We start from the raw sequence: 14135 nt of genomic DNA on the forward strand, positions 1-14135 counted from the left end.
TAGAAATCTCAGGGCATTGAGTCGGAAACCGGCGCATATTGACAGGAGGAAGTGGCACAGCCAAAAGTGAGTATAGTCTTTTGAAGGAAGAGACTCAGGGCTTTCAAATTTCGAAAAACTACCCTACCCAGCTCACACCAGCCCCTGTCAATCATCTGACTTCTGGATTTACTTTTTAATTTCTCTTATTTTTTGGGATTATCTCCCACAAACCTGAACGTTATTGCCATAAAACAGAACGCAGTTAGTTTCTCTACCTTTCTGTGAACGTCTTGCAAAAAAAAAAGTGTTGCAATATGATGAAAAATGGTGGAGAAATTTACATTATAAAAAAGATGGCAGAATTCAGTACTGTATCTACAAAACCTTCTGTTTAATCATCTTCCCTTTATTCATTTGCTTAGATTTTTCAGGTCTGGTCAATTTTAGCATGGTGTTATTTACAGTCAAAGATAAAAATTTTTTTTAAATAGAATTGATATTCTCCTTTGGTTCATTACAATTTACTCAAGCCTAGTAACAGACACACTATTTCTGACACTGATCCATATATGACTCCATTAATGACTCTCTGTGTGAATGCCTTTACCTGGCTCAGTGAATCTGAATCCCAACACGCAGCTCTATTCAGATGCAAAAATAAACCCAGCCCCCACCTCTCTTCTGTGGAGAGCACAAACTGTGTTTCAAAATGGCCTTTTTTAAACACAGAATTCTTACAATTAGAGTTATTATATCTGTTTGCTGTTGTACTAAATATGTTCTTCAACTCTCGAACTGTAGTTATATATAAAAAAAAAAAAAACACACACAAAAAAAAAAAAAAAAAAATCTTTTTTTATTGTGTCTATCTGTCATTTCACCCTGGCGACTTGTAGGCTACATCACCAGACTGGGTCACATATGTCCCTAGATTCAGATACCAAGAACATGCAAATGGACCATTTACATTTTTTTTAAATGTTTATTCTACGTCCGTATGGAATGAGTGACATAAAAAATAAAATAAAAAAAAAAAAAAAGTATTTTTTTTTTATTTATTTTTTAAATTAAAAATAAAAAAATGTTATGGATGGATTGACGGGCAAAGAGCCGCATTCGGCTCGCGAGCCGCGGGTTGGCCACCCCTGTCCTAGAGGAAAATCTTGTAATGTAATAAAAAAAGTCAACCAACAAGCTAGATTCTTGTACCGGATCTCCTCTCTGGTAAATAAGAATACCGTGAAGACTCTGGCAGGAGCACTCATTCAAGGGTACTACGACTATGCTTGCACCTCATGGTACCAAAGCACCTCAAAGGCGCTAAAAACAAGATTACAAACATCACAAAACAAACTGGTCAGACTACTACTTGACCTTACTCCTAGAACCCACCTCACCCCTGCCCACTTTGACTACCTAGGATGGCTTAGAGTAGACGACAGAGTGCAGCAACTTGCAATGGGCCTGGTCTACAAGATACACTACACCACACAGGTACCCATGTACATGTCGAAATACTTCCCAAAGGTCAGTGAATACCACAACCACAACACCAGAGGGAGTTCCACAAATCATGTGCAACCCAGATACGGCACAAACAAGGGACTAAACACATTTCGCAATTATGCCACAACAATGTGGAACGCCCTACCCATAGCCATAAAAAGATGTGAATCCCTACCCACATTCAAAACCGCTCTCAAAGAGCACCTACGGGTGGCTGCAATTCGAAACTGGCCACCGTAAAGGTCCAACCCCCCCCCCCCCCCCCCAAATAGACAGTCTCCTTCCCACCGTATGTATATATTTTCTCCCCACCGTATGTATATTTTCTCCCCACTGTATGTATATTTTCTCTGTTAGGATCTATGGGTAACAGTATGTACGGTATATTTGCATATCGTATATGTCACAAATGTAACAGTACTATATACCTGTATGTCATGTATGTCCCTATGCCATAAATGTCATGATGTCATGTATGTTGTGTATGTCATAAATGTCACTATGAATTGAAAATGGGGGACCCTGATGTAAACAAGACAAACGTCTTTCTCTTGTCTGCATCCAGGGAGCGAAATTAACTTTTTGACTCACCGGCCAGTGGCGGGTAGATGGGAAGAATCTACCCGCCAAGCATATTTCTTACCTGCCAAATTTTTTTTGATTAAAAAAAAAATATATATATTTTATATAAAAATTTTTTTTTAAATAAAATATATATTATATAATCATACTTGTAATTGTATTATCTGCGAGACATCGCCACCACGCAATAAGTCAAAATGCTCGCTATCTGCAAACAGCTCCACTGTCTGTGTATACTTGAGTAGCCTCCAGCTCCAGCAAGGGTTCTCCGGCGATGCAGCTAGACCCTATACTAATACTCTACATTCAGCATGCAAGGATTCACCGGCGCTGCAGCTGAACCCTATTGGTATAACGTTACGGTTCTTTGGTCACATTCATCAAGCCCTCAGCTAGAATACGCATTGAATCAATGTTATAAGACATTGATATCAGGAGCTATCTGTAGCTACTGCTAGCCCGCTAGATAACATTAAGACAATTTCGTTTACTGGGACATATAGATCTAACGTGAGCTAGCTAACGTGAGCTAGCTAACGAGGGAACGGAGGTATTATGCACTCGAGTCAACTATTGCTAGGGCATTTGTTGATATCAGCAGATATCAGTAGCTAGCCAGCTAGATACCGTTAGACAATGCCTCGTCATGTATTAAACGAAAAGTGAATAGTTGACTGGGTCATTGTTTAAACAGTAACGGTAGCTCATGGAGGTCCGATCTAGACTAGAGCAGACTGCCTCTGTGTTGATACGAGCAGAAGCCAATAGTATCCCGCTGCAGGGCTGGCCCGGCTGGGCGGATATGACTCGTTGTCACGTTTTTTTTCAAAATAAGAATATGAATGTTGCTAACTGCCGGAGCCATCGATATTATGACTCTAGCTGCGCTTGGGGCGGAAATGAGACTCGCACAGATTTTCAAAATAAGAGTATCGTTATGAACTACACGTCTACACGCCACACGGCGGGCAGACCTCTCAGTGGCAAGCGCCAAAGGTAAAAACTGAGCGCCCCTGGTGGGTGGCGGGCTTAAATTTCGCCCCCTGTCTGCATCCCCTTAACAATTGTGTGTATTGAGCCGTACTGTATTGTACCCATTCTGCAATCTGTTAAATAAAGTTTTCATTCATTCATTCATTCATTCATTCATTCATTCATTCATTCATTCATTCATTCATTCAGATGATTGACAGGGGCTGGCGTGAGCTGGGAAGTGTAGTTATTTTTTTTTATTTGAAAGCCCATCGAAAGCCCTGGGTCTCTTCTCTCAAAAGACTACACTCAAGTTAGGTTGCGCCAAATCCTGTGAAGTGCTTTTTTCCGACTCGATGCCCTGAGATTTCTATAAACTCATATTTCACTAATAACACTTAAAATCATTGGTAAACAAACGTAGTACTGAAAATATACAATTTGACTGCTGTTTTGACTGGGTTAGGGTCTTTACTCTTGGCTACATTTGAAAAAAAAACTGCAACATTAATTGAGAGATTATGGCATAAGAGATGGATTTATGGCATGATATCAATCTGGTACCGGACCGCTCTGGCTTAAGAGTTTAAGTAAGTCATCAGCCAAACTACACAGTGTGCCTTTAACCTCTTACATTGCACTGGCCTGAAATCGGGCCGCCCATGCCCATGCACGCACATCCCGGCACTTTGCAAACGTCTACCAGCTTGGGGCTGCATTTTTCGCGGAACATATAATATACTGTTCAAAACATATATTTGCCGCCGTTCGAACACCACCTCACTCGACCAATTTCGTGCCTCGGTTCTCGAGTTACATGACGTTATACAATGGCATGCAAATTTCTCGATTCTGATTGGCTGAAACAGTCAAGTTCAGGCACGTGCACACATAGAGGCCAAGGGGTGCCTGAGCACCTGCCTTTTTGAGCCTCATCAAAAAAGTTTTTTTTTTTTTTCTTTTTTTACCATTACGCATATAGACTGCCCTTCCAACTGAAAAATGTCAGGATAGAATCCAAATATTAGGTAAAGAGAGAGAGATGCCCCATATTCCATTGCAGTTTGCACAGCCTCCTCACCGTGCCTCTCCGCGGACCTATATATTTTATGCATAGCGTGGGTGGTGATGATGATGATGATAGAAACCGCTGTTGAATGCTGGTATTATACTCATTGAGGGACACGAAGAAGTCAAGTCCGATGGGATTTGGGAATCTCAAATACAAATCGGGATTGGAATAAAAAATGCATTTATATTAAACAATACAGAATATACAGCACTTCTTGGGGTCTGTAGGGTAAGCACTTATTCCCTCCCCCCTGAACATTTATGGAGATGTATGGGCCTTTTAAGTCAGTGATAAAAGTGTCTTTCAAGGATAAGTGAGCTCCTGCACTGATTATTATAGTTCAATATTCAATATTTGATCACCAAAACCCCCCAAAAAGCATAAAAAGGGGGCCCCCGCCCGAAAAGGGCCCTTAAAATCGTAGTGCCCTTTTCAGCCTTTGAGCACCTGCCCCTCTAAAGTCCTGTGCACGTCCCTGGTCAAGTTAGACGTGGTTATTTCTTATAACCCACGCTCGTGATCCCAGAACCCACCCACAACCGAATTACAATCACTCCGCCAGTTCGACTTTTTCATAGGAAAAGCTAAGATGGCGGACAATAATCTTTACGAATGGATGTGTTGAAAGCGTCATAACGACTAATTCAAAAACGATTCTGTCACGGCGAATGTGTTAGTTTCTTAATTGGTGGGTCATGAGTAATTGTGGAACAAAATATAAATCGCGGGAAGTCTGTTGTTAGATGCCATTCGTCAAAAGGACATGCATTTCGCTGTTAATAATCCCCTTAACAATTGTGTGTATTGAGCTGTACTGTATTGTACCCATTCTGCAATCATTCCAATAACAACCGCTAACTTCATAATTAATCTGTATCGCAACAGAATCACGGATTTCGTCGAGGCAGGTAGCATTATGTCGGGAAAAATTAAATGAAATAAACAAATGTGAATTAAAGAAGTTAAAACGAAGTTTAGCCTATTACATTGTTTAAAAAGCCTATAGCCAATGACTATTTTAACTCGACTGGCGAGGACTGCAAGAAGGGGGAATTGAATTGCAACCGTGTACAAGCAAAACTTTGACTGTAAACGGCGTCTAACCTGACTGCATAAACGCAACGTCCATTATGCTTCAATTAATGTGTGTTTATTGTATATCAATAAGGTTGGATGAATTCGGCAATTGTATAAAGATGTAAGCACTGTCTATCTGTAATACAATTTTCAATCAATCAATCAATCAATCCCATCACACACGCTCACTTTAGATGGAATGCTTTGAACCAGCGCTGCTCACGGAGGCAACGTCTCTTCTTTTATTTTTTTTGTACTTTATTTTTTTTGTACTTTTTCTGCAGATGGTTTTGTCAATAAATCTTCAATTAATGTGTGTTTATTGTATAGCAATAAGGTTGGATGAATGCACCAGTTGTATAAAAGCCATTACACCACGCACAGTCGTGGGTTATGAGAATTAGACCATGCCTAGGGGGGTCTAACGACCCCGCCTAGGCATGGTCTAATTCTCATAACCCACTCCTGCGCGTGATGTAATGCTTAAATATGGGGCGATGCAAATATAGGAAGTATAGGTGAAAGTAGATGAGCGAAAATGAGAAGTGACTCAGACTTCACAACACATGGAGGTGGATGGCAGAAAAGACTCATTTCTGAACAGACCTGTACTACATAAGACTTCATGATATGGAACCACAGTATTTTCCAGCTCATACCTCTATGCTGGAATAATGGAAAATGGAATCTTGCAATCAATCTACGCAACCACTAAAGACAAATGTGAGTACACAAGTTCAAGTTCAACTCAAGTTCAAACCTCTGTTACTCTATTTCATTAGCACTCAAAGTGATTCTCCTTTTTTGCATTAGTAACTTCAGCATTGTATCTTTCAAAGGAGACCGGGCTCATGCATGTGCTATATGTATAAAGTATAAAGCTTTGCAAAAAAAAAGTATGCAGTCCTCAAGTTCAAGTAAAAGAAATGGCCACTTTTCTGCCTGCCTGTTAACCCTTGCACTGCCGCACTACCAAACGGTTAACCATTTCACTGTGACAATACACAGAAGGTTAACCCTTTCACTGCCACACAACAGCAGGTTAACCCTTTCACTGCCACACTACAGAAGGTTCTGTATCGTTAGTGGCTTAGCTTGGCATCGCCTTCTGCACTATCTCGCGTACGTGCACGCGTACTGAATAAACCACAAATGTACCTCTAATACCAGTATTAGTCTGACCACACCCCTCATCAGCTTACCTTCATAAGCAGGTGTGTGGTCACCTGCTCTCCTCCTTCTCGCTTTCACCACAAGGAAGTGCCTCGGTAGTACCCCACTTGACGTGTCGTTGATAAGTTGAAAAGAGTTGTGACTAGGTTTACATTGTGCCTAACCTTTTTCTTCTCTCACTTGTTTATATAAGAAAAAGGTTTGGGTCATAATGTATTCCGCGGAGAGTAGACCCGCTAGACCTACTCTTCACCACCGATTCTCCATTCCCGCCTCCGTCGTGCGTTCCGGTGCTGGGCTGTTGCCACTCTCGTGGTTGCCGACCCAGCCCGGGAGACTGCCGGTGGATAGTTTTCCTCACCGACGAGCCGAGGGTTCGGAGCCGTCGCTCCGGCGATGGCCTGATCTCGACTCTGGTTCCTCTGTTTCTGGGGAATCGCCCGTTGATGAACGGGGGATTGTCTTAGAGCCAGGGGATTTGCGACGAAAACTTTTTGCGTCTGCTCGCTCACGTCGTCACATGGTGGCGTGCAGACGCGAACGGCCTGGGTTTGGGGAATTGCTGGAGACCAGCGAGGCCGCGTCCGACTCTGGATTTCTGATGGAAACTGAAGACTTCATGGAGGAGGCGGACGGGTTCTTGTATGATGGTCCCGTGGAGGAGAGTATCCCTCCTCCGGAGACCCCGGGGTGGGGGGAAATGGCTCCACGGGGCGCCTTGTTCGAGGATGTCGGGGAACCACCTTGGCCTCATCAACAGGATGCCCTACTGTCAGCCGCATCGGATTGTGGCTCCTTGACCAGTCGCAGCCTGCTGTATGCGAGGGATGCGGGGTCGGTGGAGGAGGGTCCGCAGGGGGAACTGCGGGCCTTGTTTCCCGAGCTCATGGCGGTAGCCGCCGCTGCAAACGGTGTGCCGCTGCCGCAGCCATTGCCTGCTCCTGTCCCTGATGACCTCATAGGCCATCCCTGGCAGCGTCCCCCGGTGAGAGGGGTGGACGTTGTCTACCCATTTTTCCCATCGATGGGGGCCTATGTTCGTCGGGGCCAGGCGGTCTCCAACATCATGGGACTGACTCCCGCCTACGTACCAGTTACGCGGGTGTCGGGGTTGGTCAAAGGTATGGGGGAGGGCGTACCTCGGCTTGACAATCCGATGGCCGCGCTCCTCTGTCCGGATATGGTGTGGGAGCCCCTATGCAAGCCGGTCCTCCAGGGGAGGTCGGCTAGGCGATTGGCTTATTGGGGTGACCAGTCATTTATCGCCGGTACACAGTCGCTGGCTGCGGCCTCTAACATCGCCCACCTGGCTAGATTTGTATCGGGGATAATGACGGGCGGCGCGGATCTGAACGAGGTGAGGTGCGATCAGATCACCCAGGCTGCGGGAGCTGTGCTGCACCTCTCCCAGGTGCTAGCCATAGCCATGGGTAAAGTGCGCGCCCTGGCCACCCTGGGCCAGCGTCACCTTTGGCTGGAGCAGGCCCGTGTGCCAGAGAAGAAGAGAGCCCCTCTTCTGACGGCCGACCTCTCCGACGCTGGCCTGTTCGGGAAGGCCCTGCTATTGATGACCTCAACATGCAGAGAGATGGCAGAGGAGAGATCCATCCTCCAACCCCATTTTCCGCCTCCCGTCCTTGCCGGTGGGGGCAGAAGGCTTCCGCGACGTCGAGCTGTCTCCGTCGCCGCTACCACTGCCCCCGCCGCCGCTGCTGGCCCTGCCAAGAGGGCTAGGAGACGAGACGACGCTTCAGCCACCGCCGGCCCATCCCAGACCGGAGGAGACGGTAGGGAACGTCGTGTCCAGCAGACTGTAACCTACCGTCCCTCCGGGGCTCCCCGGGGTGGCCAGACTCGAGCGGCGCGAGGTGGCAGGCGCCGTTGAGTGACTTTTCCCCCTCTGTGTCCCCTCCTCTACACCCTCCCCGGCCCCCCTATGATTTTGTGCCTTGATCACATATTATTTATTTAATAAAAAAGTTCCCTGATATAAGGGGGACTGTGGTTGGCCGAACAAACTGTGTGTTTCTTCAATACAAATCATGTGGTGGGGTTGTGTTTTATGAATCTACCCTGTTACGTTGGGGGAATGAGTTGTGTTGTGTTACGAGTTTTTAAGCAAGGTCTGCAACTTACACTCGGTAATAGGTTCTATTAGCTTGATGCTCCACATGCAATTAGAACTGGTGATATTCCATTGCTTTAACTAAGTATGTGTTCACAACGCTGTGTTGTTAGTTGCAGTAATGCTCGTACACACTTTTCATGGCCTAGCCATTACTCTCGTTCAACGTCTTCCTATAGCTTAGGCTGCGGGTATGGGATTCACGCACAGGCGACTTGTGTTTTTTTGTTGTAATCCCTTTTACACTTTGTGGGTAGCTAACATTGTATTAGCTTATGCTATATGTGTTTTGTTCTACCGGAGGTTTTCAAAATGGCTACGGTTGTTTTCTGTGTGTAGGGATAGAAGGTGTGTTTTTCGGGAGGGGGTGTCGGATAAACCCCTCCTTTACCCACTTGATTGGTTTAGAGGTTGTTGACCCTCCTGCTGAGCCAGTCAGGGCCAAGCCAGTGCTTGGCGGGGGAGGGGGGGGGGGGGGGAGGGGTATTCTACCGACTCCTGTTATGACAGGATCCGGTGGGTTTTCCCCGCCCGTTATAGCGTTGTTGCTATGGCGACGCCTTCCATGAGCTGGTGTCGTAAAGATGTCGAGGTTAGAGCGCAGGCCTTAACCTGCTGCGCTCGTTTTTGTGTCAAACTTGAGTCTGTTGGTCACGTGTCTCACAGTTTACATATCTTTTTCTTGACCGTGGTCTCATGTGGGAAGGTGTTTCTGGGGGAATCTGGTCTTACACTCTGATTAAGAAGAGTGACTGGATTAAAATCATGTGAAAAACAGGGTTTTTTACTCCCAGCTGTGCAGTTAGGTCATACATGTGATGCCTTTTCTTTATTTATAAAGAGTTGAATGTTCATTCATGGAGTTGATTGCATCTCGCCCCTCTTGTCGTTTCCCTGGGCGTCTTGGGGATTCAATATGGTGGTCTAAGCGGCCTATTGTTGATGTGGGTATGTCCAAACGCACACATAGTGCTGGCTCAGAATGTGCTTTGGCCGTTGCTGACTGGCGCGCCTCGTTTGCTTTGGTGAAACAGCGTTTTTATGGAGCAATTGGGATGGGGGTTTTTCCTCTTCCGACATCCTGTGTGTTGTCGATGGGTTCCCGTTCATGTCAGGGGATGATGACGGAATGGGTCTGGGCATATGGGAAGGGTCTCACGCCCTAAGGGTGGGCCGCCGGACGCGGTTCATACCGACACGTCTGGGTGGCGCCTTCTTTTTATGTTGGGATCAGACGCGCATATCTGCCCCTTCTCCTGGGGTTGGCAGGTCGGCGTGGTTAGGGCACGGGACTGGTTCTGGTCGCGCTGGTCCAGATCAGTGCACCCGTTGTCCGCTGGGGATGCAGATCTGCTGTTCTGGTACCCTGAGGGACTTAGGGTTTTTTCGGGGGGAAAAATGCTAGGTCGATCCGGGTGTCACAGGGTTGTGCGTTATGGGACCCCTTGTTGGTACCGAGTGCGGGGTGCTGGGGGCTGGTCTTCCATATTACGCTCTTCTCTTGCGTTTTGGCGCTGAGGAGCCTGTTGGGTGGGGTTAACCTCCTTTGGGATCCTGTGCTCCCCGTATCGCCGGGCCCGGTCCGGGGTGATGCCCGTTGACCTGTAGGCCCGGGATGGCCCTGTTGGGAACCGGAACGCGGGCTGCGGTGGTACCGCCGGTGCGTTTCGGGGTTTTCCTGAGGGGTTATGGGACCAACCATTGCATGGGGTAATGCCTGGGTGGTTGGTTCTCTGGTGTGTTGCTGCAGTGTCAACTCCCGGTTCTCCGGTTGAGGGTGCCCCTGCACGTTCATGACGTCTGCCGATCGTATGGGCTTTTCTGTGGGCAGCTGTCAGGGGCCGTGTGGTCTACGGATCCCGCTCCTGACGTGCTGTTGAAAGCTTGGTTATGCGACAACGCCAGCATACGCCCCTTCCGCCGGGGCGGCTGTTTCGGCTGTCCTTTCTGGCGCCTGCCTCGTCCGCAGTTGTTCCAGGCTTGGGTTGACGACCTGTTGCCTGGTCTTCCCCGGTGCACTGCCTGTTCCGTTGGTTAACTCTTGTGTGTTATGACCATGCTGTCTGCCTGTTGCAGGGCTTGTGTTCCAGGCGGTGTGCTGTTGAGGGGGACAGGGCCCGCTCGGCTGAGGGGCCTTTGTCCGAATACGCTGGCGATGTGAGGGGCGGGGTCACTAGGTGCCCCCCTGGTGGGGTCTTGATGCTGGCATCATGGACTTCTCCGGGCCCCCATTCCGGGGGTCCAGTCCTTTTGGTGGGTCTGGGTCTTCCTTCGCGCTCCGCTGCTACGGCCTTGCCACGGGGTTGGGTTTGCCCTTGACCCCGTGATTCTGGGGGCAGTAACGAGGTTGTTCCTCCGTTCGTTCCCGGGTGGCATGCGGGTTGTGCGTGTGTGTAGTCGTGGGGTCAAGCCACGGTCTGCTCACCCTGTGCGTTAAGTTGCTTGAGAGCTCTTCGCACGGTCGGGTCCGTCGCCTTCCCGTGAAGCCTCTAATAGGGGGGATACCCTCCATTAGGGGGGGTCGGGGGGGCTCGGCCCTCCCTGTTCTGATGGTTTTGGGGGGCTGTCAGCGGGGTGTATTTGTCAGCCAAGTGGCTCCGCTTGGCCTCCCTTGTGCAGAAGGCGATGCCAAGCTAAGCCACTAACGATACAGAACGTTAGGTTATGACTATAACCAAGTTCTGTTAGTTAGGGGCGATGCTTGGCATCGGACGGCCGCTGCAGCCCTTGACCTCACCTTGTGGTGAAAGCTTGGGAAGGAGGAGAGCAGGTGACCACACACCTGCTTATGAAGGTAAGCTGATGAGGGGTGTGGTCAGACTAATACTGGTATTAGAGGTACATTTGTGGTTTATTCAGTACGCGTGCACGTACGCGAGATAGTGCAGAAGGCGATGCCAAGCATCGCCCCTAACTAACAGAACTTGGTTATAGTCATAACCTAACGTTAACCCTTTACTATCACACTACCGTCGGTAGTGTGATAGTAAAGGGTTAACCTTCAGTAGTGTAGCAGTGAAAGGGTTAAGAGGTTAAGTAAGTCAACTAAGCACACAGTGCTTAGTGTACATGGTACATACGAGAGCTCAGCGATGTCAGCAATCTGGATGTGGGCCCTGCGTGCCAGAATCTCCATCAGGTGCACACCCTCGTCTGTCCGCAGCCCACTGCAGGGAGGAGAGGATCATTGAGAAAGAAAGAAAGAAAGAAAGAAAGAAAGAAAGAAAGAAAGAAAGAAAGAAAGAAAGAAAGAAAGAAAGAAAGAAAGAAAGAAAGAAAGAAAGAAAGAAAGAAAGAAAGAAAGATCAAAACAGCAGTCAAATTGTATATTTTCAGCACTACGTTTGTTTAGCAATGATTTTAAGTGTTATTAGCGAAATATGAGCTTATAAAAAATCTCTGCACATTGCATCGGAAACCAGATGATTTAGACGCGAGGACATGACTCCGTCATGAAATTGTTGTAGTCCAGAGAAAGAGACCCAGGGCTTTCGATGGACAGCAACATTTCATAAAACTACACTACCCAGCTCACACCAGCCGCAGACATAGGAAGCCTAACCATTTTTCTTTTACAAATATTGACGTGAATGTCGTGATTATATCTCATGGGTCGAACAAACCTCAACCGTATTGCCATAAAATACAACGTATATAGTTTCTTTACCTTTCTGTGAACGTCTAGAAAAAAAACTGTGTCGCAATCCGGTAAAAAATGTCAGAGCTATGGACATTATACAAAAGTAACTGTACGGTAACTGTACTTGACAGTCTTTGCTGCCCTGTCAGGGGCGCCTGGTGGTACTAAATCCATATTGAACTCTGCCATTGGAAAGAGGAGATTTGGCCCGATTCATAGATGTGTGACTTGGCCATAATAAGGTAATTTATAGGCCTGCATTTTTCATGTCTGGTCAATTTTAGCATGGTGTTATTCACAGTCAAAGAAAAATAAAGAAAATGTATATTCTCCTTTGGTTCATTACAATTTACTCAAGCCTAGTAACAGACACAATATTTCTGACACTGGGAATCGATAGATACCAAGAACATGCAAATTGACCTTGTAAGAAGTGGAGCAATCTTCCATTTACTTAGGTATGTATTTTTAGGCGAATTTTCTGAAAATATGACTAGGGCTTAACCTCTTGAGCCCTAGCCCTATTTTGTGAAAATCCATGTACTCTTTGAGTACATTTGCACCTAGAGTCTAGAGAAAAGTGCTACATAAATGTAATGATCATTCATTCATACTCACTATGCATCAGTAGATAACGTGGTAATAATAACACGACTCACTCCGTGTCGGTGATGACGTAACCGAAGATGTCGTCATCCGCCTTCTTTCCTCTGGCTTTGACATCCAGCTGCAGCTCGGCCACGTGCGCCGTCTTCTCGTGTGGTTCCTCGTACACGGCATGCGCCGTCTTCTTCTGTGATTCCTTGTACACGCCGTGCGCCGTCTTCATCTGTGGTTCATCGCGCGTGCCGTGCGCCGTCTTCTCGTGTGGTTCCTCGTACACGCTGTGCGCCGTCTTCTCGTGTGGTTCCTCGTACACGCCGTGCGCCGTCTTCTCGTGTGGTTCCTCGTACACACCATGCGCCGGTGCCTTGATCCAGCCCTGGACCTCCGACACCTCCTCCTCCAGTGACTGAGTCCTCGCCGCCTTCTTCTGCTGCACCCTCACCTCCGCCGAGCTAGTCCGACTGTGGGTGTTCTCCAGTCCCACCTGCCAGCCTCCTCCTCCTCCTCCTCCTCCTCGGGTCGTCTCTTCAGAGTCCATCACCACCCCTTGGCTTTTGGGGCTGGGGGAGTCAAAAGAGGTTTTATCCAAGTACGCAAGGAGTTTGGAGATTAGGTTGCCGCTTTGGGCCTAAAGAAGGAAACAAAGACTACAGTTATAGTAGCGAATACTACCCCAAGTAATAAATAAAAGTACACCTATGAACGTATACTAAAGTTGTGTTGAATTGAAACCACTTAAGTTGTACTTACAGTAGTGTGTTAAACATTCGACCAAAACTTCACCAGAGGTTTTTAGGTGTTTATTTTAATATAGATCAAGTTGAATCTGTGAAATCTAGATTGAGACCAGACTCAGCTTTAACCAAACCAAGCCCAGCAGTGGTCCTGCTTCCACCAGGCCAGACCCAGGCTGCAGCAGTGGTTCTACATCCACCAAGCCCAGGCCTCAGCAGAGGATCTAATTCCACCAGGCTAGGCCCAGGCTTCAGCAGAGGCCCTACTTCAACCAGGCCCAGGCTTCAGCAGAGGCCATACTTCCACCAGGACCAGGCTTCAGCAGAGGCCATACTTCCACCAGGACCAGGCTTCAGCAGAGGCCCTACTTCCACCAGCTCCTGTCGGTCTCACAAAAGACCATGGCCATGAAAATGCTACAGAAGGACATGGAGGATTTAAAAGAGTCAATGAACATGATGACTAGTGAAATGGTGACATTAACAAAGCAGAATTGCGTCATAACTCATAACTGAGCTACTGGGCAAATCAAGAAGCTCAAATGGCAGAACATGGAACAAGAGAAGAAAATAGTATATCTGGAAAACCGAGTGTCTGATCTGGAGCAATACTCAAGGATGAACGATGTCATGATCTCTGGTCTAGTGATCAAACCTCGGAACTAC

The 14135-nt window shown here is 47.2% G+C and overlaps 1 protein-coding gene across 1 annotated transcript in view; it reads right to left on the reverse strand.

Annotated features, from left to right (window-relative positions):
* LOC311233497 (receptor-type tyrosine-protein phosphatase N2-like) overlaps positions 1-14135 on the reverse strand; it is a gene marked incomplete at both ends in the record, with an annotated part of 758095 nt that overhangs the window by 558187 nt on the left and 185773 nt on the right. The window contains 2 exons of the mRNA XM_084320464.1: positions 11570-11656; positions 12789-13295. Of these exons, the coding sequence (XP_084176590.1) occupies positions 11570-11656; positions 12789-13295 (594 nt within the window). The remainder of the gene's footprint in view (positions 1-11569; positions 11657-12788; positions 13296-14135) is intronic.

The sequence above is a fragment of the Notolepis coatsorum genome (assembly GCF_963971535.1).
Source record: "Notolepis coatsorum genome assembly, chromosome: 8".
NCBI lineage: Eukaryota > Metazoa > Chordata > Actinopteri > Aulopiformes > Paralepididae > Notolepis > Notolepis coatsorum.